This window comes from Papio anubis, chromosome 18, assembly GCF_008728515.1.
Source record: "Papio anubis isolate 15944 chromosome 18, Panubis1.0, whole genome shotgun sequence".
In the NCBI taxonomy this organism is placed as follows: Eukaryota; Metazoa; Chordata; class Mammalia; order Primates; family Cercopithecidae; genus Papio; species Papio anubis.
The window spans coordinates 63,710,780-63,736,620 of record NC_044993.1 but is presented as its reverse complement, the minus strand read 5'-3'; the positions used below and the strand labels follow the sequence as shown (position 1 = coordinate 63,736,620).

Here is a 25,841-nt window from a genome sequence, read left to right as displayed (position 1 = left end):
GCAGGACTTCTTTTTGGATTGTTCACGCCTATATTCTTAACACGGTGCCGGATCCAGACACATAGAAGGTACCAGAAGTATTTCTTTACGAGATAAAAGGACATGAGTTAAGTGAAAAGAATGGATAGATCGTCCGTAAATAAAGTAATAAATAAAAGAAAAGAAATGCGTCGTAGTAAAATAATGTATAAAAATGTCGTCGTAATAAATAGTAATATGTCATAATATCGTAATAAAATGCGTAATAATCGTAATAATAATAAATAAATTAAATATAAGTAAAATGAATTGAAATGCATGATAAAGTAGTAATAACAACAATAAATGCTCTGCTCATTAGTAATAAATAATAAATAAGTAAATGGTAAATTATTAGTAATAATAATAAAATGAAGTATTATCCATAAATGTCGTAAAAATGAAATATTAGTAATCACAAATGCTCATTAATAAAGTAAAAATAAATAAAATGTGTCAAATAAAATGTCAAAATAAGGTGATGGTAGTGATGTGGTGGTGATGCTGGTGGTGGTGGTGGTGATGATGGTGGTGGTGTTGGTGATGCTGCTGGTGGTGATGGTGGTGATGCTTATGATGGTGATGGTGATGATGATGGTGATGATAATGATGATGGTGGTGGCGTTGGTGGGGATGATGGTGATGGTGGTGGTGGTGGTGATGGTGTTGCTGTCCATGGTGATGGTGGTGGTGGTGATGATGGTGATGAAGATGATGGTGATGGTGTTGCTGTCTGTGGTGATGGTGGTAGTGGTGTTGGTGATGCTGCTGGTGGTGATGATGATGGTGATGGTAGTGATGATGGTGGTGGCGTGGTGGGGATGATGGTGTGGTGATGGTGGTGGTGATGGTGTTGCTGTCCATGGTGATGGTGGTGGTGGTGATGGTGGTGATGGTGGTATGGTGATGGTGTTGCTGTCTGTGGTGATGGGTGGTGGTGGTGTTGGTGATGCTGCTGGTGGGTGATGATGATGGTGATGGTAGTGATGATGGTGGTGGCGTGGTGGGGATGATGGTGGTGGTGGTGGTGATGGTGTTGCTGTCCATGGTGATGGTGGTGGTGGTGATGGTGGTGATGATGATGATGGTGATGGTAGTGATTATGGTTGTGGTGGTGGTGCTGCTGATGGTGATGGTGGTGGTGATGGTGTTGCTGTCCGTGGTGGTGATGATGGTGGTGGTGTTGGTGATGCTGCCGGTGGTGATGGTGGTGGTGATGATGGTGATGTGGTGGTTGGTGGTGATGATGGTGTTGGTGGGTGGTGCTGGTGTTGGTGATGGTGGTGGTGATGCTGCGGTGGTGATGGTGGTGGTGATGATGGTGATGTGGTGGTGATGGTGTTGGTGGTGGTGCTGATGTTGGTGATGGTGGTGGGTGATGATGGTGATGTGGTGGTGATGGTGTTGGTGGTGGTGGTGATGTTGGTGATGGTGGTGGTGATGCTGCCGGTGGTGATGGTGGTGGTGATGGTGTTGGTGGTGATGATGGTGGCAGTGGTGGTGATGGTGTTGGTGGTAGTGGTGATGGTATTGGTGATGGTGGTTATGATGGTGATGGTGGTGGTGGTGGTGATGGTGATGGTGGTGGTGATGGTGGCAGTGGTGGTGGCTATGATAATGAAGAAAGACTTTGGGGGTATAAATGATAGATTCTGAGGACCTGGACTACCTCAGTGCTTTAGAGAACTTTTATGAAAAACTGATGTGCCTTTTCCCATTCTAGTTAGCCCAGACTACACTTGAAGGTGGATTTTGGAGGAAGGGTGCTTGGAGCTGGAGGGACTCTTGGAGATGATTTGCAAATCCTGGCAGGACTGTGAGGCCTGCCACACCCCTCCTTCCTACTGCCCCAGGTGGTCCCAAGGCCGCCTTCCCTTCCACACCCGTAGCCTCCAGCGCTCCAAGGCTGGGGACCGCCCCCGTCTGTGCTGCGTGCGCACTCCGAGCTTGTCCTCGGCGGCGAGAAGGAGGGCGCAGAGGGTCAGCTGCGACCCGGCCAGAGCAGGACCTGCGGGAAGACCCTGGAGAGCAGGGCTGGGAGTGGGGAGCTGGCAGTGTGGGGCCAAGAAAAAGGGTTAGGGCGGAAAGCCAGAGTCAGAGGCAGAGAGGGTAGCAGAGAGGGGAGCATCTCGGGTCGGGAGAAGGGTTCGTGGAGAGTGAGGCAGGGGAATGGAGGGAGTAGGGGTCTGGGGAAAGTGAGGATTTTGAAGTGAGAGAGTCCGCTTGGACTGGGCGTGGAGGGCTGAGGTTGGAGTGGGGCTGGGGGACAAGGTGGGTTAAGGTGCTGGTGGGGAAGGACTAGGGCTTCCAGGAGGGTCTGAAGGCGGAGGTGGAGGTCGGACAGCACACAGGTGAGGGGGTCTGCAGGTAGAGCTGGCATTGGAGGGCTGGGAACGTGGACGGGGGCTGAGCGGGCGCGCGTGCAGATCGGAGCCGGCAGGTGAGGCTCTGAGGGTGGATCCAGGGTCTGAGCTAGGGCCAGGGGTCCAAAGGAAAGGCTTTCAGATCTGAGCTCGGCGGCTCCGGCGGTGGAGCTGGGAGCCCGAGGTGGCCTACTGGTGACGGGGGCGGGCACAGAGGGGTCGCGCCTCGGCCGCAGGAACCCGCGGCTGCTGGTCCTGGGCTCGGCGATGCGGGTGCACCTGGGCGGGCTGGCCGGCGCGGCTGCGCTGACCGGGGCGCTCAGCTTTGTGCTTCTGGCGGCCGCCATCGGCACGGACTTCTGGTACATCATTGACACCGAGAGACTGGAGAGGAGCGGCCCGGGGGCGCAGGACCTGCTGGGGTCCATCAATCGCAGCCAGCTGGAGCCTCTGAGCTCCCACTCCGGTCTCTGGCGGACCTGCCGGGGTAAGGGTGCACCCCGGGGCTGGGAGCTGTGGCTGCGAACTCCCCCTGCGCGGTGCCCTGCTCGCTTGGGACCTGTTGCTTGGCGCGCTCTCCTCCCCCAAGTTCCTAGAATGCAATGTCTAGAGACTCGGGGGGAAGGTGAGCAGAAGGCCGGGACTGTGAAAGCCCTTCCGAGAGGCGCCCGCCTGCGATCCCAACTGCTCTAGTTCTCCCCATGCCCTCCCCGGGTGGGGCACTTAGGGTGAGCATGGGGGCAAAGCCGCAGACGGGGGTTCTGCGCAGAACTCCGGGGTCCTGCGCCCATGGATTCCTCCGTCCTATCCAGTCCAGAGCCCGTGCACACCGCTGATGAACCCCTTCTGGCTGGAGAACGTGACAGTCAGCGAATCCAGCCGGCAACTTCTCAGTGAGTCCGGGGAGGGTGAGGATGGAGGAAGCGCCCCAGTCCTAGCCGTGGGTTCTGGAGCCTTTCCCCAAACAGCTGGGCTTCAGAGCTTGCGGAGGGGGTGGCTGGGGTGGCCTCTGACAGTCCGGCCTGAGAATGCAGTGGGCATAAGACCCAGGGTTGGGGTCTCTCCTGATCCATCTGTGACGTTTTATGGTTTAGGGTTCATTCAGCTGACGTTGACTAATGGCGTTCTTTGCACCGTTTTGATTGATGGTTAAGACACAGGCCATCCCCTTAAGGAGCTCACAATGGTGCTGGGGACAAATGTGGAGATGCGCAGTTAGAGTTCAGAGTGAAGAGCAGCGTGATGAGGGGAAGGTGGGAAGACCCTGCAGAGACCTAAATTAGCCTGGGGAGGTGAATGGTGAAAAGAGAGGTCTCATTCCACAGATTCCATGCCAGCGTTGTTTGTATCCACATTTCCTAGAACAAGGACTTTGCAGTAGTGGGGTACGATAAAAATTTGCATATAAATATGTGATTGGAGCCAGGCAATTAGGAGGTGGGAACAGCCCCTCCTCCCAGGGCCATTGTGTCCCTGTTATTCAGAGTTGGTTCTTAGTACCCAGCTCAGCGCCTGGAACTCAGTAAAAGTTGTGAGGACTGAAAGCAAGAAAGGAAATGGGATGAACGAGCATTTGTGGAGGGAGGGAAGTAAACGTAACAGTTCAATTCATTCAGGCTTGCGATAAGCCAGACATGGAGCGAACTGCTTTTCATCTATGTCTTCATTTGATTCCTACAGCCACACCCTATGAAGTTATCAGTATCTTCATTTCTGCCTTCATTTTTCCAATGAGGAGGCCCAGAGAGGTTCTGTAGGACGATCTGATGAGGAAATGAAGACTGACTTTTGTAGGCTTTGGAAATGTGGGCAGGTTTTTTTTGAGACAGGGTCTTGCTCTGTCACCCAGGCTGGAGTACAGTGGCACAATCTTGGCTCACTGCAACCTCCTCCTCCCAGGTTCAAGCAATTTTCCTACCTCAGCCTCCCGAGTAGCTGAAACTACAGGTGCTTGCCACCACGCCCGGCTAATTTTTTGTATTTCTAGTACAAATGGGGTTTCATCATGTTGGCCGGGCTGGTCTCGAACTCCTGACCTCAAGTGATCTGCCCATCTCAGCCTTCCAAAGTGCTAGGATTACAGGTGTGAGCCACTACATTGGTACCAGGTTTTTTTTTTTGTTTTTTTTGTTTTTTTTAATTAAAAAAGATATTTATTTATTTATTTATTTTAAATAGTGATAGGGTCTTACTATGTTTCCCAGGCTGGTCTTGAACTCCTGGCCTCAAGTGATGTTCCTGCCTTGGCTTCCCAAAGTGTTGGGATTTCAGCTGTGAGCCACTGTGCCTGACCTTCTCCCTCGACCCAACCCTACCCAGAGACAGGGTCTTGTTCTGTTGCCCAGGCTGGAATGCAGTGGCATGATCATAGCTCACTGCAGCCTCAAACTCCTAAGCTCAAGCGATCTTCCTGCCTCAGTCTCTCAAAGTGCTGAGATTATAGGCATGAGCAGTTTTTGATAGACTTATTGAGGCTGGGGATACAAAAATAGACAAGTGCCTAGCATGGCCCACAAGGCCTGGTAGGTCCCTCTCCAGCCCCATTCTCCCTTTTACTCCTTTCTCTCCAGCTGGGCTGGCCTTGGTCAGTTCTTGGAACATGCCAAGTTTCCTCCTGCCACAAAGATTTTGCACAGGCTATTCCTTCTACCTGGAATCTCCCTGCTTTTATCCCACCACCTTGACTTGGCTAACTCCCACTCATAGTGCAGGTTGTATGACTTTTTTGGGGGGGGTTTAAATCTGACTCCTTCGTTAGATTGAAAGCTTCATGGGGACAAGGACCATGTCTATCTTGCCACTGCTGAATTCCCAATATTTAGCATAGAACCTGGCACATAGTAGCCCATGAGTCAAAGTTTGCTGAACAAACATGTTAGTGAGTGCAAATTATATTATGCTGTAGGTGGAGCTCAATATATGTATTTATTGTATGAATGTATGGGTTTATGGTGAACTGAAACTGTTTCTCTAAAGTCCAGAGGCATGCTGGAAATATTGAACAACTGGATCTCTGCAAAATTAAAAGAAATAAAGCCCAGGTTTGTAGCATTTGCCAATTTCTGTGGTGCAAATACTTCCACCATGGCCAATTTCAAGATACCAGCATGATGTTACCTGGCTCACAAAATTCTCAAAATCTTAATCGGCTCTCGTGAGTTGATGAGTCAGCTCCTGCACACTGCTGTGTAAAGTCCCACCAAAGGAGACATACCCTAGACACCTGGAATGTGTGGGAGTTGACGAAAGGTGAAAGTACTGCATGCTCTGTCCTGAGCCCCAAACTGCACAACGGGGAACTTTGAGTGTCTTTGAAGCACTGTTTCAAGAATTATAAGAATTTGGCCAGGTGTGGTGGCTCATGTCTGTAATCCCAGCACTTTGGGAGGCCGAGGCAGATCATCTGAGGTCAGGAGTTCGAGACTAGCCTGGCCAACAGGATGAAACCCCATCTCTGCTAAAAATATAAAAATTAGCCTGGTTTGGTGGCACATGCCTGTAGTCCCAGCTACTCAGGAGGCTGAGTCACAAGAATCGCTTGAACCTGGGAGGCAGAGATTGCAGTGAGCTGAGATTGCGCCACTGCATTCCAGCCTGGGCAACAGAGTGAGACTCTGTCTCAAAACAACAACAACGACAACAGAAAACGAATTATAAGAATTATTGTCATGGAAGTGAGGGAAATGGGGGTCACGTCCCAGCTAAAACCCTCATAGAGGCCTTCTGTGATCCTGGGATAGGTGTCTTAACCTCTCTGGGCCTCAGTGTTCACATCCATCAAAATGAGATGTGGATACCATCAAGGGATATGGTTAGAATTCCATGAGAGGGGATAAAAATGGATGAACAAAATGGACCTTGCCTAGGACCAGTCATAAAGGAATGACCAGACTTGTCAGCAAGGAGTGACTTGACATAAAGGTTCCAGACATATGGTAAGTGCTTAGTAAGCATGAACTCTTCCTTTGCCCTTCCTTCCAGCCTCCTTCTAGAGGTAGTAACATCTATGGAGTGCTGATCCTTTGCCAAGCTGGGTGTGGGCATTCAGCTGACTTATTACATCCGTGGGTCAGTTGGACAGCTAACCACAGTAGGCACTGGGCTGGCTTCCTCTTCAAACTTGACAATGCAACAACTCTGCTTGTTCCAGGATTTTGAGAAACAGCATAACTCACATGCACAGTCTATTCACTCGTTCATCCTCAGTCCTAGGGCTAACCGGCAGTTTCACCGCCAAGTAGGCACGTGACCATGGGCGTTTCCTTATTTCGTTATACCTCTCTGAGCCTCAGTTCCCTCCTGTGCAAAATGAGGATAACTGTCATCTCTTTTTCTAAGGTTATTGTGAGGCTAAAACAGGAGAGTGTATTTAAAGAGCCTAATGTGGTGCCTGGCCTCCGTAAGTGTGCTATAAGTGGTAGCTGCTATTATTTCCATTATATCATCCAGGAAAAAGGACAAGCTGCCCCTTCATACCATGTACTCCTTGCAGATCACCCCCAGAAAGAGCTTTTTTTTTTTCCTCCGCATAATCTCTTTTTCTTCCAAAATGAATTTTGAGTTTGGTCCAAGCTCTTCTATTACATGAAGACATTTCATTCCTTTAAGGACCTGCTGCAGAGGCCATAGAGGAGAAGCTAGCTGACAAGCAGCATGTTCGACGAGCAGCATGTTCTCTTAAGTTCAGCCTCCTAGACAAATCCTTGTGGGGGAAGAAATCTTGATTTTTCCTCTAAGAAAACCCTCAGAGAGAGACCACTTCAGTGCCAAGTAATTCGCTGTAATCACCTGGCAGATGGAGGGCTGTGAGGGAAGTCCCACGATCTAACTTGCCTTCTGATATGGTTTGGCGGTGTCCCCACCCAAATCTCACCTTGAATTGTAGCTCCCTTACTTCCCACGTGTTATGGGAGGGATCTGGTGGGAGGTAATTGAATCATGGGAGCAGGTCTTTCTCCTGCTGTTCTTGTGAGAGTGAATAAGTCTCATGAGAGCTGATGGTTTTATAAAGGGGGTTCCCCTGCACAAGCTCTCCTGCCTGCCACCATATAAGACGTGACTTTGCTCCTCATTCACCTTCAGCCAGGATTGTGAGGCCTCCCCAGCTGTGTGGAACTGTGAGTTCATTAAACCTCTTTCTTTTATAAATTACCCAGTCTCAGGTATGTCTTTTTTTTTGTTTGTTTTTTGAGATGGGGTTTTGCTCTTGTTGCCTAGGCTGGAGTGCAATGGTACGATCTTGGCTCACTGCAACCTCCACCTCCTGGGTTTAAGTGATTCTCCTGCCTCAGTCTCCTGAGTAGCTGGGATTACGGGTGCCCACCACCACACCTGGCTATTTTTTTGGTATTTTTAGTAGAGACGGGGTTTCATCATGTTGGCCAGGCTGGTCTTGAACTCCTGACCTCAGGTGATCTGCCTGCCTCGGCCTCCCAAAGTACTGGGATTACAGGGTGGGCCACTATGCCCAGCCAGGTATGTCTTTATTAGCAGCATGAGAACAGAGTAACACATCTCCTTAATTCTACTTAGCCACCTTGGGAGAGTGGAGTTGAGCAGAAATATCAACTCCATAAACAGGTACATCCCATAACCTCCACTCTTTCAGCCACAGAGAGAAGTGTTCAATGAAAAAGGTTCCTTGTCAGCAAAATCCACTTTGCTGAATGAAGTGTTTTGCCTTCCAGATTAGCTCTGGGGAAGTCATGGATTTGTTTCTTGGGCTAGGGACTGGAATTATTTTTGGTAGAAAGGAGGTCTTCAAATTCAGCACAGTGTAGATGAAAGAGCTATGGTTTAGAATGAACCAGGCTAGCTGTATCAGCCAGGATCTTTTTGGTGGCAAGTGACAGAAACTCAAATCTTACGGGCTTCAATGAGAAAAGAAATTACTGGTTCAGGTAACTGAAAAGCTCATGTCTGCTGGAATCCACTGTTAAACTCAATTTCTTTCCTCTTTGTTTTGGGCTTTGCTTTCTTCTGTTTAGAGTTCTGCTTTCAGCTAAATCCTCTCCCACCTTAGCAACCGTAGTAAGAGAGACGTTTTGTTTCTCAAGAATTCCACCAAACTTCCAGCTAGGTTTTCTACTGGACCACATTGGGTCACATGCTCAGTCCTGAGCCAATCCCTGGAGCCAAGGGGATGGAATATGCTGATTGGCCAGGCTGAGTCATGTGCCCACTTGTAACCCGGGTGGGTTGGGATCAGCTCCATAGATAGGGGTGGGAAGGTGGAGAGGAGTGGTCACATGCTCACAGGCAGATCAAGTTGCTATTGTTAGGTGTAGGGGTGGTCAAAACCCACATGTGCCTATATCACTGGGGTTCAAATCCTGGCCCTACTTCTTGCTGGCTGTGGGACTTTTTTTTTTTTTTTGAGACAGAGTCTTGCTCTGTTGCCCAGGCTGGAGTGCAGTAGCATGATCATAGCTCACTGCAGCCTCCACCTCCCAGGCTCAAACAGTTCTCCTGCCTCAGCCTCCCAAGTAGCTGGGACCACAGATGTTCACCATTACACCCGACTAATTTTTGTATTTTTTTTTGTAGAGGTGGGGGTCTTACTATGCTGCCCAGGCTGGACTGGAGCTCTTGGGCTCAAGCGATCCTCCTGCCTTGGCCTCCCAAAGTGCTGGGATAACAGGCCTGAACCACTGTGCTCGGCCAGCTGTGTGACTTCTGATGAGTCACCTGCATCCACAAATGGGCTGTTCTAAGATGAAATGAGATCACATAAACAAAGCAGCCAGCACTGGGCCTTGCGCATAGTAGGAGCTCAGTTAATGCCTCCTCTTCCTGCTCTAATTCATATTGCCATCCTGAGCCTCAAGCTTTTCATCTATGAAATAGAGCGAATCATTGCAGACCCACCAGACACATTTATTTGCTCAGTACATACTGATTTCATCCCCAGTACTGGGCCAGCTGCCTGGTGTAGAACATGGTGAGACAGTTGCTGTGTGCCGGACACTATTCTGAGCTCTTGGTTTGTATCTACTTATTTAATCTTCACAGCAGCCCAAGAGGCACTATTATTATCATCCATATTTTGCAGATGAGACATAGAGAAGTTAGGTATGGTATTTAAGTTTGCACAGTAACTGGAACTTCTAGGCTTTGAACCCTAGCAGTTTCTCTCTCTCTCTCTTTCTTTCCCTTTCTCCCTCTCTCTCTTTCTCTCTCTCTGTCTCTCTTTCTCTCTCTTTCTTTTGTCTGTCTGTCTCGCTCTGTTGCCCAGGCTGGAGTGCAGTGCTGAGATCTCGGCTCACTGCAGCTTCCACCTCCTGAATTCAAGCAATTATCCTGAGCCTCCTGCTTCAGCCTTCTGAGTAGCTGGGACTACAGATGCGCACCACCATGCCCGGATACTTTTTGTATTTCTGTAATTTTAGTAGAGATGGGGTTTCACCATGTTGGCCAGGCTGGTCTCCAACTCCTGACCTCAAGTGATCCGCCCACCTCGGCCTCCCAAAGTGCTGGGATTACAGGCATGAACCACCACACCCAGCCTACCTAGCAGTTTGTTTCTACTCCGTTGAAGCAATGCAACACTGATTATAGTTTCAGTGTAATGTGTGTATATTAAGACTAGAGGTCATGGTAGCCCAGAGGAGCTCCTAGCCTGTTTCTGGGGTTCAGAGTCCTGCTATCCAACATTGCCTCTTTCAGACAGGAAACCAGAGACCTGCATTACGGGAAGAAACAGCAGATTCAGAGTCATGAGGCAGGACTGAGCTTGGTATGTTCCAGAAATAGTGTTTCTGGAGGCTGATGTGGAAAGTGCTTCTTCAGGGCACTTCCTGTTTTTTTTTTTTCTATGTCTTACCTCAGTTGTGTCTCCTAAGAGCCGGTGAGAGAGGCCAGGCTGGCCAGATGAGGACACCAGACCCAGAGAGGTCAGACGCCTTGTCCAACACAGCACGCTAGTGGTGGAAGCTGAACTGAGAGGAAGTGGTCTGGCCTGGCTGTCCTCTGAGGCGACCAGGTTGGAAAATCACAAGATTTGATTTCCAGTTTCTCTGGGTGCTGGGCTGTTGCAGTGACATGGAAAATTAAAACCAGCCCACCCACGATGCCTGGTGCAAATTGCAAGAGTGGAGGAGGTGAGGGACAGAGCAAGGATTGGGAACATAAGTGCATGAAGAGGCTGCCTGAGCCCAGGAGGGAGGAACTCTCGGTGTGATTTACTCATAGCTGTGCTGCAGGCAGGCAGGGAGGGAGCAGGTGCCTGTGGATCTTCGCTCCTCTGGGCACATGGGACTGGGCTTCAGGCTGCCTTTCTGAGGTGCCCATTAAAAAGTCAAGGCCACATTTTAAACTAAAAAAAGTTCATATTTAAAGCAAGTCCACTTCTGGCTGGGCCCGGTGGCTCACACCTGTAATCTCAGCACTTTGGGAGGGCAAGGTGGTGGATCACTTGAGGCCAGGAGTTTGAGAGCAGCCTGGCCAACGTGGCAAAACCCTGTCTCTACTAAAAATACAAAAATTAGCCAGGCATGGTGGCGTGTGCCTGTAGTCCCAGCTACTTGGGAGTCTGAGGCACAAGAATTGCTTGAGCCCAAGAGTCAGAGGTTTCAGTGGGCCGAGATCACACAATTGCATTCCAGCCTGGGCAACAGAGTGAGACTCTGTCTCTCTCTCACACACATAAGTCCACTTATTAGTATTGGCCATGTGAGGCTTCTAGGAAGTTCACCATACCAGTTTGAAACTGAAAAACAAGAGATGTACAGCCTCAGTGTCCACAGATGGAGAAATGGCTAGACATTTATAGGTGTATATTCATGTTATGAAATATTATGTAGCCTGTAAAAAGAATCTACTAATGCATATTAGTATTAATATTATATAGCCTATAAAAAGAAAATATTAAGATGTATTGTGGAATGAAAAAAGCAAGTTACAGAGTGTTATGGGCAGTAGGATGTCATTTATTATCCCCTCTCAAAGAAACTCCCCAATATTACACCTTTTCTGCGGGTATATAACAAAATTGTAAGATGCACGTTCATGTGCCATTAAGATAGACAAATATACTGCCAATTATGATTGTGAGGTGCTGTGGATGGTCAAACATACTCTGTTTTCAGATCTGTTAAAGTATGATAAAGGCTGGGTGTGGTGGCTCACACCTGTAATCCCAGCACTTTGGGAGGCTGAGGCAGATGGATCACTTGAGCTCCAGAGTTCTAGACCAGCCGGGGCAACATGGTGAAACTCTGTCTCTACCAAAAATACAAAAAATTAGCTGGACGTGGTGGCATGCACCTGTGGTCCCAGCTACTTGGGAGACTGAAGTCGGAGGTTGCTTGAGCCTGGGAGATGGAGGTTGCAGTGAGCCGAGTGCCCATGGCACTTCAGCCTGGGTGTTAGAGTGAGACCCTGTCTCAGAAACAAACAACAAAAAAAGTATGATGAAGTGTGCATTGTAGAATTTGAGGAATATGTGAATATATAGAAAAATTATAAATGTATAAAAACAGGGAAGATGCACACTGAGTCATTTACAGGGGTCACTCTGCAAAGGAGAGGAAGACACAGGGCTTGGAGTGGTGACCAAAAGGGTCTTGTTTTAATTTTTTCTTTTTTTAAATTTCTTTTGAGATGGAGTCTCGCTCTGTTGCCCAGCCTGGAGTGCAGTGGTGTGATCTCACCTCACTGCAGCCTCCGCCTCCCAGGTTCAAGTGATTCTCCTGCCTCAGCCTCCCGAGTAGCTGGGATTACAGGTGCATGTCACCACATCCGGCTATTTTTTGTGTTTTTACAAGAGACAAGTTTTCGCCATGTTGGCCAGGCTGATCGCAAACTCCTGGGCTCAAGTGATCTGCCTGCCTTGGCCTCCCAAAGTGCTGGGATTACAGGCATGCATCATACTGGGCCTTGTTTCAATTTTTTCTAAGAAGAATGTTATCACGTGCTGATGTAAAGCAAGCTCCAAGAGGGCTGCCTCTGTGGTTGGATTTCTCATTAGTGTGGCTCGTAGGGTTATTTTTGATCCCGGCTCACCTCTCCAGCTGCAAGAGCTGAGATATTGCTACTTTGGATGTCTCCTGCTTCTGGATGTTGGCATTTTCTGTCCCCTCTTTTGGGAATCCCTCTCCTACCTCTCAGCCCAGTTAACGCCTCACCATCTTGCCTCCAGGTCTCAGCTGAGACCTCTCCCCACTCAGGAAGGCTTTCTTAACTTCTCAAGCTCGAGTACGTGTCCACGTCTGCAGTCCCATGACCGCTTTGTCTACTTCCTTTGTAATCTCATTCCAGCTCTGGCACTTCATGGCCATTAGATCTTGGGGTATTTGATATAAGTTCCCTGAACCTCAATTTTCCCACCTGTGAAATGGGAATTAAAAACTCCTACCTGGTAGAGTCTAAATTGAAGATGAGAAAGAGACAATTATTCTCATATTCGGTAACCATGGCTCTAGAAGGTCAGAGTCCAATTGACAGGTGAGGAAAACGAGACTTTTGAGCGATGCTGTGGTTTGCTTGGGTAAGAGGCAGAGTCAGGATTTGAACCCACGTCTTTGCTTGGAGACTCCTGCTCTTTCCATATCCTAACAATACCTCTTGGAGGTAGTTCCATCCTCCAGGACAGACTCAAGGAGATATACATATATATATATAATATATATTTATATATATATATATTTTAAAGCCACTTCCTTACCAGGCATAACAGGACTGCATAGCTCTGAGCTCTTTCTGAAGTCTCAAAGTCACACTGACAAGGTTAGAAAATAAAGGCGGTGATATTTCTTCCTTGTAGTAAGTGGATCCTGAGACCTTCTTCTTTTGCCAGAGCTTTGGATGTTCCTGGGGTAAGAGACATCCCTCCAGTCTGCGTAAGAGCACTGACCACCCCGGGGCTTCCCGACCTCGCAAACATCATGGAAAACTGCTTTCCCCCTTGAGCAGCTCTTCCAACAGCATGATAATGGAGCAGTCACAAACACTTCTTTTGTTTTTGGTGTGAACATCTTTGCTGATTTTTGGGCTTGCTTTTCTCTTGACTTGCAACAAAGCATTTCGCATCTAAAATATCTCTGCACTTGAGCACACACGTTTACCATTGATGAAACAATGCCCTGCCAATATTTTATTTTATTTTCTTGAGATGGAGTCTCACTCTGTCACCCAGGTTAGAGTGCAGTGGTACAATCTAGGCTCACTGTGACCTCCGCCTTCGAGGTTCAAGCGATTCTCCTGCTTCAGCCTCCCAAGTAGCTGGGATTACAGGCCTGTGCCACCATGCCCAGCTAATTTTTGTATTTTTAGTAGAAAGGGGGTTTCACCATGTTGCTCAGGCTGGTCTTGAACTTCTGACCTCAGGTGATCCGCCTGTCTCAGCCTCTCAAAGTGCTGGGGTTACAGGTGTGGGCCGCCATGCCCAGCCAATATTTTAATATTACTAGTAATTCCATGTAATAATCATAGCTATCATCTACTGAGTACCCACTGTATGCCATCCAAGACGCGGTACTGTGTGGATGGCATCACTCCTAAAAAGATACGCTCATGTACTAAGCCCCAGTACCTGCGTATGTGATTTATTCAGAAAGAGCATCTTTGCAGGTGTAATTCAGACTCTCGAGATGAGATAACCTTGGACTAACTTGGTGGGCCCTAAATCCTATGACAAGTGTCCTTATAAGAAGAGGAGAAGGTGGCCATGTGTGGATGGAGGCAGGGATTGGAGTGATGTAGCCACGAGCCAGGGAGCCTCACAGATTGCCAGCAGTTCCCAGGACATGAGAGAGGCGAGGAAGGATTCTCTCCTAGAACCATCAAAGGGAACATGGTCCTGCTGATATGTTGATTTTGTGCTTTTGGCCTCCAGAACTGTAAGAGACCAACTTCCTGTTGCTTGGAAGCCACCCAGTTTGCCTTCATGTGTTACAGCGGCCACAGGAAACGAATACCACCACCTGATCCAAGAACAAGGTCTCGCTGCCACTGCCCCCCTGTTTTTCTGCATCATCACACTTACTTCCTTTGTGAGACATCACAACCTGCAATGGTCTTTGTTTCCTTGCTTCCTGGCTACTCTGTCTCCTGTGCCCATCTGTGAACTCCATCAGGGCGGTGGCCTTGTTCAATGTGGTGTCCCCAGGCCCTAGGACAGAGCTTGGCCCTCACTGGGGACCCTGAGGCATTTGTTTCTGAATGAATGCATGTGCTCAGGGTTGAGTGCAGTGCTTTTGAAAACACTGCCGGTGTCTCATGCCTATAATGCCAGCACTTTGGGAGGCCGGGGTGGGTGGATCACTTGAGGTCAGGAGTTCAAGAGCAGCCTGACCAATATAGTGAAATGCTGTCTCTACTAACAAATACAAAAATTATCTAGGAGTGATGGCGGGTGCCTGTAGTCCCAGCTCCTCAGGAGGCGGAGACAGGAGAATTGCTTGAACCCAGGAAGTGGAGGCTGCAGTGATCTGAGATGGAATCACTGCATTCCAGCCTGGGTGACAGAGCAAGACTCCATCTCAAAAAAAAAAAAAAAAAAAAAAGAAAAGAAAGAAAGAAAGAAAAAGAAAACATTGCCAATCTGGAAAACAAAAAAAAAAAAAAAAAATGGAGGTAAGTTTTAGGTCTTAATTTTTTTTTTCTTTTCTTTTTCTTTTTTTTTTTTTGTGAGATGGAGCCTTGCTCTGTCGCCCAGGCTGGAGTGCAGTGGCATGATCTCGGCTCACTGCAAACTCCGCCTGCCGGGTTCACGCCATTCTCCTGCCTCAGCCTCCCAAGTAGCTGGGACTACAGGCGCCTGCCACCTCGCCCGGCTAGTTTTTTGTATTTTTTTAGTTGAGATGGGGTTTCACTGTGTTAGCCAGAATGATCTCGATCTCCTGACCTCGTGATCCACCCGCCTCGGCCTCCCAAAGTGCTGGGGTTACAGGTGTGAGCCACCGCACCCGGCCAGGTCTTAAATATTTTTTGCAAATGAGGAAATGAGGGCTCAGAGAGGTAAAGGGACTTACCTAAGGTCACAGGGTTAGTAAGAGTATCTGGCTGACCTCAGACCGAAGAGCCTTCTCTCCCAAGACCATCAACAGGGAATGACGGAACTGAGGCGGAAATCCAAGGTTCAGGAAGTTTGCATTTGAGTCCAACGCAGTAGCTGCCCCCGCATCATTCCTCTCTAGCTGTTAAAGGCAGACACCTTTAACAGCTTCAGGGTCTGTGGGAGAAGGAAAGGGCCAATTAGGTCTGCAGAGCAGAGGGAAGGGAAGTGGCTCTGGATGAGGGCTTAAGCCCCAGTCATCTGCTGTGGTCCTTATGTCAAGATGAATATGGTCCATTTCCGTTTTTCAGATGAGAAAATCGAAGCTCAATGGGGCAGCTTGTCTGAAGTCACATGGCTAGTAAGAACCACACTCAGGTCTGACTCTAAATACTCCACACTTTCCTCTAAAATTCACTGCCTTAAATGGAGGGCCTGTGATCACGTGGACTTAGCCTGGCATCTCTGAACTAACACATGGCTGTCTGAGTCTCTTAAGGCACCACTTTCGCCTGACATTACAGCAATTTATGTCTACATCTGAACTTCCTTTCTGAATTATAAGTTCCAAGGAGGTGGGATTTATGTCTGATTCAACTTTGTACCTCTGCAATACCCATCCCAAAATAATGTACCTATTAGATGCTCAGCAAATGCTCAGTTTCCTTCCTTCCTCCCTCCCTCCCTCCCTCCCTCCCTCCCTTCCTTCCTTCCTTCTCTCATTCTTTAACTCAGCCATCCATTGTACAGGGAGCATGCGCTACCTTCTAGGTTCTGGGTTGCAAGTTATTGGGCATTCAGCATGTGCAAGAATACATCACAAGAAAGACATTTTCCAGGTCCTGCTGGCCTTTGATTCCTGCCACCTCTGTCCTGCTCCATCATATCCTCCCCGCTCGCCAGTGCTTGGGAGAGCCCCTGGCCCCTGCCAATGCCCTCCAGCCAGAGACCACTGGGGACACCCCTGCCGTTCAAGTTGGGGTTGATTACTTATTGCAGCAAAGGAGAACACACACCATGGGGAGCCGTGGGGTGTCTCAGTAAGAGGTTGCTAGGAAGGACTTAGGGGATTCGGGCTTTGATGGGGTGGCTTTGGAGGGTCTGAGGAGTTGGAGGTTTGCTCTGGACTGGGTAATATCAGGAAGCGGAGACAATTCTGTGGCTGAATATCTCAGTCTTATCTACAGGGAGGCGGACTAGCTGTGTTGAGCAAGTAGCGACACTCATATCAGCTGGGAGAAGGAGGTGTGGATATTCTGTGGGTGGCACAGAGACCTTGTTTTCACCTCTGCTTAGGCAGCCTGTGGAGTGCCCTTGCTAGGCCTCATTGTGTTGTGGTCTCAGATGACCTCGTCTGATGTCAGAGTTCTACGATATTATATCCAGCAGAATACCGAAGTCTAGCTATGAGTGCCACGCCAGTTCCCAGAAGCTGGAAACTGTTTCTTTATTTTTATTTTTATTTATTTATTTATTTATTTTTATTTTTTAGTAGAGACGGGGTTTCACCATGTTAGCCAGGGTGGTCTTGAACTCCTGACCTCGTGATCCACCCGGCTCAGCCTCCCAAAGTGCTGGGATTACAGGCATGAGCCACCGTGCCCAGCCTGGAAACTGTTTCTTTCTTTCTCTCCATCACAGGGGTTCATTAGAGGCTTGTTGATGAACGGGAATCAGGGCTCATGACCTTAGATCTTGTGTTTGGTTGTAACAGGTTTTCCATATCACCAAAAGGTGTGCAAGATTTCACGCACGTTATTTCATTTAGATAGCCCAATATCAAGCTGAGAATAACAATTAACACTTTTATTAGGTTTATGATGTGACAAGTACTATTCTAAGAAGTTTGTCCATTTTATCTCATCCTCAGTACACAATCGTGTGAAGTGCATACTCTTAGTATTCCCATTTAGTTGATGAGAAAACTGAGGCTTGAAAGTTATAAAGTAACTTGCCTACAGCCCCTCAGCTAGAAGTGATAGGGCTGACATTGAAACCCTGGTGAGCATAGGTGGCAGGTGTTGCATCAGTGTTTACTGAAACAATAAACGGAGAAGTGGGGTGACCAGTTGTCCTGGTTTATCCTGCCTGGTCCCTGTAGACACCTATGGTCATGGTAGATAATTTAATACCGTTGATGATTGTTTGATTCTCAAAAGTGTGGTTTGGATGGTCAATCATACGGGTGCTCCCATCAACGTGCCTGTAAGAGAGGAACTATCTGTGACTTATTTGTCTTCAGTGCTCAGTGTGGAGCTAGACTCACAGCAGACACTCTTAATATGTTTGCTGACTTTAATAAGTTGTAGGAGATCAGTGGGCAAGTATTTTTACTCTTGTTTTGCCGACGAGGCTCAGAGTGGTCCAGTCATCTGTCCAAAGTCACACAGCTTGTATGGCACAGACTCTTATTCAGTGGTCTTTTGACTCTAACCCCTCACTCTGAAACTACATATCCACCATGTCCCAAATAACCCAGCCCCAACAAAATTGGTGATGATGATTATTTTTATCATATTCACATTCCAGAGGGGAATATCTTCCCCAGGCGCATTCAGAGATGTGGCTAGCGATGGGAACATTTGCAAGTAGAACAGAACTTGGAATCAATATTATGTTCTAAAACCACAATTCTGGGGAAAAAAAACATAGCGAAGAATAGGGCACACACACAAAGAAAGCTAAACCAAATTTCAGCAGGAGATTTTACAAGTCTCTCCTGGGTAACTTGTTCTTACCCAGACATTTAATTGAATGTGGACATCAAGGCAGCTTGCAGCATGACTGCGGAACTCACATGGGGCCGCACCGGCTGCATCAGCTCTGGGAAACCTCATTAATTTCTGAATGAGAAATGATTTCCTTTCTCGGCCACAGTCTGATACGATGGTGTGCGGGGGATGGATTTTAAAGGACTAGGTTTTTCCATGAAATGTGGTACTTCCCTGCCCAAGATTTTTCCCTGAAAAAGATAGAAAGAAAGGAAGAAAGACCATAGGTCTCATCCCCTGTAATCACATTTCATCCCAGGACAGCCCTGGGAGGAAGTTCAGTCTTGTTTTCTTGACTCACCAAAGTTAGTGCCACTTGAGGGACTAAAGACAAAATGATTTGGTCACAGTGGAGGTCACAGACCAAATTATTATTCTCATCATCTTTATTATTGCTAGAGTTATGATTTATTTAGTGCCTGCTCTATGGGACACAAGACTACACATCTTACTACATCGCCCCATGTTGCCCTATGGTCTTTACAAGTATTATTCTCATGATAATTCTGTGAGCCGTATACTTTTACCTCCATTTCATAAGAAGTGGAAATGGAGGTTCTGAGTAATTACATGACATGCCTAGGACCCCACAGTCAGCCTGAATTCGAATGCAAATAATCTGGCTCTGAAGTCTATATTTTTCATCGCCATGAGGTCATCTCTTAGGCTTCCTCAGTTTTTTTCTTATTGCCTAGAAACTGCCATATTTTTCCTGCCTGAGAGCCACACTATCTAGCTCAAAATTCACTCATTCACTCACTCATTCATTCAATATGTTGGTCAACACACATCTCTTCAGCACTTACCATGTCCCAGAACAGAACCTCTGCTAGAAACTCAGGGACACAACTGTGCACAAGAAAATAAGATCAAATAAGATCCTCCTTGCCAAGGAACTCATGTCCTGTCAGGTGAGACATAAAAGTGACTCAGATGCCCTCAATACTAGGTAATAAATGCCTGTCCCTATGGGGTACTGAGGGGGCACAGAGGAAGGGCAGTTGACTGGATGGACAGTGGTGAATACAGAGTAAGGAAAGACTTCCCGGAACAAACGATGCTTAGCCTGTACTAAAGGATGAGAAGAAAGTATTTATTTTCATACCTATCCTATTGCCAAAAGGATTTAAAGATGCTTGGCATCCAGCTCATAGTAAACAACCAGTACACATTTGGTAAATGAAAGATGGATTAAAAAAATAACTTTGCACTTGTTTCCCTTTTTTCTTTGGCTGCTGGGAAGCTCAGAGCCAAAGTAGTGGTAGAGGTATACACCCTGAAACATTAGACTTCCTCCTGTCCTCTTGCTCTTCCTCCATTCAGCCCCCACCATGGGTCTTGACTTTCATGTCATTCATTCTTTTCTACTTGCTGATTTTATAGATTATATTAATATTTGTGTTTGACTGTTTGGGCTTGGGAGTTCTCTAGAGTTGGTCCCAGATCTTATTAAAGAGGAGGCAAGAGAAATACATTCAATGCAGGACTGTTCTCCAGGTGGACCGTTCGGCTTTGCAATCCAGGGGCAGCATCTCCCCCTTCACTTTGGTTATCCCACACATCACGTGGTCTTCATGCCCTGAGAATAACAGTGTCCCCTTTACTTCTCTCAATGCTCAAAGCCCTTCATCCACAGAGTCCCTGCTCCCCCATCCCATCCAAAAAGCTTGCATGATGCAATCAAGGTGCTGGCAAAAACTTTAAACAAAACAAAACCCAAAAAGCTTGCACGAGGCTCCTCCTTGTGGCGACAAATATGTTCTTGTAGAGAACTGGGCGGGCACTCTGGTCAGTGAAGGATCCTTATCCTTGGGAGAAGGATAACTTCTAAATGATCAGCAAGTACTGTCCCCAAATGCCATGCTAAAGACCACAGTGACTTTTAGATCTCTTAAGGTCCCATGGCTGTGGAGGCAGAGCCAAGCACAAACCACTGCCAGCCATCCCCCAATCCCAAGTACTCCCTACACCCAGCTCTTGTAATGAATAATTAATGATGTGTGTGAGCATCTGCACTGTGGTTCCCCTCTTGTTAGAAACCAGCTCTGGCCAGGCACAGTGGCTCATACCTGTCATGCCAGCACTTTGGGAGGCCAAGGTAGAAGGATTGCTTGAGCCCAGGAGTTTGAGACCAGTCTGGGCGACATGTCAAGACCTCATCTTTACCAAAAATCAAAAAATTAGCCGGGTGTGGTGGTGCACACCTGCAGTCCCAGCTACTCGGGCAGCTGAGGTGAAAGGTTCCCTTAAGCCCAGGAGGTTGAGGCTGCAGTGAGCCATGGTCATGCCATTGTACTCCAGCCTGGGTGACAGAGCAAGACCCTGTCTCAAAAACAAAACAAACAATAACAAACAACAACAAAAAGAACAACGAAGCACACAGCCTTGCACACGATGTGCCTCAACCACTGTTGCCATGGTCATCACCATCATGAGAAACAGTAGAAGTAATAGTCACAGGGGCAGTGACAGTGTGGATTTTTCCCAGCTCTAGTAGGTGCTTGGAAAGTGTTTGTTGATTGAATGAAGGATGTTAGTAACTCTCCTCTGCCTGGTATCCTCTCTATCTCTTCTAAGCCATGCATGGGACGTTTGTGATTCTGCTGCCGCTCAGCCTGATCCTGATGGTTTTTGGGGGGATGACAGGGTTTCTGAGCTTCCTCCTCCGAGCCTACCTCCTCCTTCTGCTCACTGGAACTCTCTTCCTCTTTGGAGGTAGGTGCCCACCCTGCCTGGCGCTCTGGCTTGTGGTCTGGGGGTTGGGCGGTGGCTGCTGTGTATGAACCCTCAGCAAAGGAGGGGGATCCCAGGACCTCGTGGGGTTCATTTTCCCCTTCTGGGATATCAGTTGGAAGAGATGAGTGGTTTCCAGTCCAGAATCACTTCGTCTCTGGTTCCAAGACAGGAGCAGTGCAGAGAGAGCAGCTTCCAAGAATCGCTTTTATTGTTTCACCAAAGAAGCCGCGTATATTACCTTTGCCCGAACTCTTGATGGCTTCAAGCTTTAGGGCTGTGAGCTGGCAAGAGACCCTCGCTCCAGCCACCCTCAAGCTCCCCTGCTGATCAGCCGTTCTCATCGATACTGCTTTGATTGACTGAAAAACGGGCAGGACCAGGCTCAGAAAGACAAACACCTCATGGTCTCCTTTCTATGGAGAATCCAGAAGAGTCAAATTCACAGAAACAGAGAATGGAACAGGCTGGTGGGGCAGGGGAGTGGGGGGAGATGTTGGTCAAAGAACACACAATTTCAGTTCAAAAGGAGGAAGTCCAGTGATCTATTGGGCATCACGGTCACATCACGTTAACAACAGCCTATTGTGTTCTTGAAAATCGCTGAGAGTAGATTTTAGTTCTCACCGCACACAAAAGAAATGCTAAGTATGTGAGGCCGTGCCTGTGTTGAATAGCTTGACTGAGCCATTCCACAGTGTACACACGCATATCAAACCCTTGTGCCGTGCACCGTAAATACATGCAATTTTTACTTGTCAAGTAAATAGCAGCACACACGAAAACAAGATGAAACAAAACAACAGGTGGACAGACAGTGGCTAGGTTCGCACTATTGGTTGGTTCAGTGGACCAGAGGTTTTGAAAAATGGGACCTTGGCCGGGTGCGGTGGTTCACGCCTGTAATCCCAGCACTTTGGGTGGCCGAGGTGGGATCATGAGGTCAGGAGATCAAAACCATCCTGGCTAACACGATGAAACCCTGTCTATACTAAAAATATAAAAAATTAGCTGGGTGTGGTGGTGGGTGCCTGTAGTCCCAGCTACTCGGGAGGCTGAGGCAGGAGAATGGTGTCAACCTGGGAGAGTTTGCAGTGAGCGAGATCATGCCACTGCACTCCAGCCCTGGAGTGTGAGACTCCGTCTCAAAAAAAAGTGGGACCTGGCACATGGCTGGCTGCCTTATGGCTCCCTGTATCCCTGTGTATTTGAAATGTTCCTTAAAAAAAGAAAAAAAAGCAGTGATGACATGCACCCTTGGAATCCACAGAGGGAAAAAAGCAAAAAGGATGTCTGGAGGTGAAAATATTGCAAAGCTCTCATTTCCTCTAACCACTCACTATTATTATTAATACTAGCATTCATAGTTCACCCAATGACAAATTCTCAAAACCAGCACTGCCTGGTAGAAGTTTCTGTGATGGTGGAGAAGTTCCCTAGTCCGTGCTGAGCATTGGGAGCTGCAAACCAGGCCAGGGCAGCGAGTGCTGATGGGGGACTGAGCTGTTAACTTTATTTAAATTAATTAAATTTAAATAGCCATGTGTAACTGGCCAGTAGCTATTGTACTGGACCATGTGGCTCAAATCTAATATCTGTGGAAAACCACCATGGGCCAGGCACCATTCTAGGTGCTGGGGAATTGAAAATGAGCAAAACCAACACGAGCATGTCTGCCCTCTGGAAACTCATGGGAGACAGATGTTAGTTAAATAATTACACAAACACGCCTGCAATCCCAGCACTTTGGGAGGCTGAGACAGGCAGATCACTTGAGGTCAGGAGTTTGAGACCAGCCTGGCCAATACCATGAAACCCTGTCCCTACTGAAAATACAAAAATTAGCCAGGCGTGGTGGCAGCACCTGTAGTCCCAGCTACTCAGGAGGCTGAGACAGGAGAATAGCTTGAACCTGGGAGGCGGAGGTTGCAGCGCAGCAAGCTGAGATTGCACCACTGCACCACCGCACTGGGCGAGAGAGCAAGACTCTGTCTCAGCCTCCTGAGTAGCTGGGACTACAGGTGCTGGACACAAACGAATGCAAAGTTGCAGTTGTGACCTGGGCAGTGATGGGCAGCTGTATGTGCTGTGGAATCACTGCTCAGGCAAGTCCAGGAATCGAAGCCTGAGCTGCGATGTGCGGGGAGGGTAGGAGTTGTCCGTGACAGGCAGAGAAGCAGGGGTGAATGCATCTAGTGGGGAGACCAGCAGGCGCAAAGGTCCTGCGGCAGGAAGGAACGAGGATGCTGGACATCGGGCAGCGTGGCTGGGCAGGGCGAGGAGGAGGAGGGGAGTGCTGGGGCGGGGTGGGGGTTGATCTGCTCTCCCTTTGCCCTCCCTGCAGCCATGGTGACCCTCGCTGGGATCAGCGTCTACATAGCATATTCAGCTGCCGCCTTCCGGGAGGCGCTGTGTCTCCTGCAGGAGAAGGCCCTCCTGGACCAGGTGGACATCCACTTCGGCTGGTCCCTGGCCCTGGGTTGGATCAGCTTCATCGCGGAGCTGCTCACTGGGGGGGCCTTCCTGGCAGCAGCCCGTGAGCTCAGCCTGAGACGGAGGCAGGACCAGGCCATATGAGCCTGGGTGCTGGGTCATGAAGGGGAGGAAGGGGTTTGGTCCCGGAGCTTCATGGACCCATCTTCATGGGCTGCGGCCTCCTCTTCCTCAAAGGCCACTTGGGGAGGCCAGGCACCCCCCTGTCCCCCACAAGTCCCCGCGGACTAAGCTCGGGGCCTGGCTGTTATCCTAGTGCCTGTGTGCTCATGTCCGTGTGTGTCCGTGTGTGTCCGTGTGGCCTGGAGGAGCCTGAGGGAGTGCCAAACCTCTTTACAAGAAATAAAAACGATGCTTTAATCACACACAGAGTTTTACAGATTGCAAAGTCCTTGCGCCCCCTCCGACTTCATTTCCTTCTCACCCATGTCCCTTGGATCAGCTCCTTGGTGGACCTGAGAAAGGGAGAGGGTGCCCTACCTCCTGGGCCCTGTAGTGCATTGAGCTCTCTGGGGAGCTTTGGCCTGGAGTTCCTTTTGCTCTAAAATAACTCTGGCATGACATTGGCTTTCTGCAGGGTCGGGTTAGGTCTGCAATATGAAGCTGCAAGACTCCCAAGAGGCTGGCCAATTGATAGAGCGCTCTTCAAGACTAATCATACCTTTTCCGTCCTTCCCCAGAAAAATCCAATCCTCCTTTCATCCTGGTGTTCTGCCCCTGGGAATGGGCGCCACCTCCAGGTCCTCTGGGGCAGTGCTGTTCCCATTTAGCGTGCCCGAGACTCTATGGGCTTGTTGGTACTCACGGGCTGATGCCACCCCCAGGGTGTCTGAGCCAGGAGGACTGGGTGAAGCCCAAGAACTCACATTTCTTTCTTTCTTTCTTTTTTTTTTTTTTGAGATGGAGTCTTGCTCTGTCACCCAGGCTGGAGTGCAGCGGCGCAATCTCGGCTCACCGCAAGCTCTGCCTCCCGGGTTCACGCCATTCTCCTGCCTCAGCCTCCTGGAGTAGCTGGGACTACAGGCGCCCGCCACCGCGCCCGGCTAATTTTCTGTATTTTTAGTAGAGACGGGGTTTCACTGTGTTAGCCAGGATGGTCTCGATTTTTCTGACCTCGTGATCCGCCCACCTCAGCCTCCCAAAGTGTTGGGATTACAGGCGTGAGCCACTGCGCCCAGCAGGAACTCACATTTCTAACTAGCTTCCAGGCGACACTGAGGCTTCTGGCCCAGAGCCACACTTTGCATAAATGCTGAGGTGGGGTGTTTGTTAAGTGACAGAGAAGGGTTGTCACCTTGCTGCTCTTAGAATCACCTGGGTGATTCCCAAAATCCTGCTGCTCTGGCTACATCCTTGATCTGATCTTCTCTAGGGATAGTGTCCAGCCATCAGTGTTTTTTAAGAGCTCTCCAGGCTATTCTAACCCAAAACCATAGCTGAGATTCTGTTCCTGTAAGATTCCAAGTCATGAGATGTAGGGAACGGCCCGGGGAGCCTTTGGCTTAGGAAACTCTGGGAGGTGCTGACGGTTTGGGGAATACTGATTTGGATTAAAAGATGACAACACCATTATCAACAATATGACATCATCATCACCATGACATCAGCATTGTCGTCATCATAGCTGACACCCACTGAGTACTTTCTATGCACCTGTGCTTTTCTCAATGCCAGTCGGTCAGTCAGTCATTCAACAAACACCCAAAGGAAGACCAGTACACACCAGCAACTAGGGGGCAGTGACTCCTCCAGACCCAGCCCTTGCTGTCTGGGGTGCCACATGGTTGAGGAGAGAGAGGCATATGCAATATGTAGCCCGGGATGACGACTAGGAGATAAGCAAACAGGGTACAGATGAGGAAACTGAGGCACCAGCAGGTTAACATAGCTGGACTAAGGGGTTAAGGAGAGAAAGGGATGCAACTGGGAGTAAAATTCAGAACTGCCTGATCCCAAGATGGTCCTCCCTGGAGTCCCACCAACGCCTGCACTTCTTTACTGGCTGTCTGCTCCTGGGTTCAGGACGTGGCTGCGACATCCCTGTCTCATCTGGAAAGGCGCAAATGAGTGGCTTGCTCACATGGCCCCATGGGGCTAAATAAGCGCTATTGGAAAATCAGTTGCTAGGCTGAGAAACTTTTTGCAAAGTGAGGGCAACCATGCTACCGAAAGGGCGGTCTCTGCTTCCATCTGCTGGTCATATTGTGGAACTGCTCCAGAGGCAAGATTTGATTCCCAAATTCAAAAAACACGTGTTCAGCACTCCTAGCGCCCAGGTGCTGGATTAAATACTGCGGCGCCAGGGTCCTCAGCTGGGGCGATTCTCTCCCCCACGTGACATTTGGCAATGTTTGGAGACAGTTTTGGTTGTTCTTAGTGCGTGTGGGGAGTGGTATTATTGGCATCTCCAGTGGGAAGAGGCCAGGGATGCTTCTCAATGTCCTATGATGCTCAGGACATCTGGTCCCA

The 25,841-nt window shown here is 48.6% G+C and overlaps 1 protein-coding gene across 1 annotated transcript; it reads left to right on the top strand.

Annotated features, from left to right (window-relative positions):
• Positions 1 to 1,534: 1,534 nt before the first annotated feature.
• TMEM114 (transmembrane protein 114) lies at positions 1,535 to 23,737 on the top strand. Its single transcript, XM_031658487.1, has 4 exons — positions 1,535 to 2,868; positions 3,194 to 3,274; positions 20,724 to 20,861; positions 23,224 to 23,737. The coding sequence occupies exons 1-4, from the start codon at positions 2,649 to 2,651 to the stop codon at positions 23,454 to 23,456; spliced, it is 672 nt and encodes a 223-aa protein (XP_031514347.1). The 5' UTR covers positions 1,535 to 2,648; the 3' UTR covers positions 23,457 to 23,737.
• Positions 23,738 to 25,841: the final 2,104 nt, after the last annotated feature.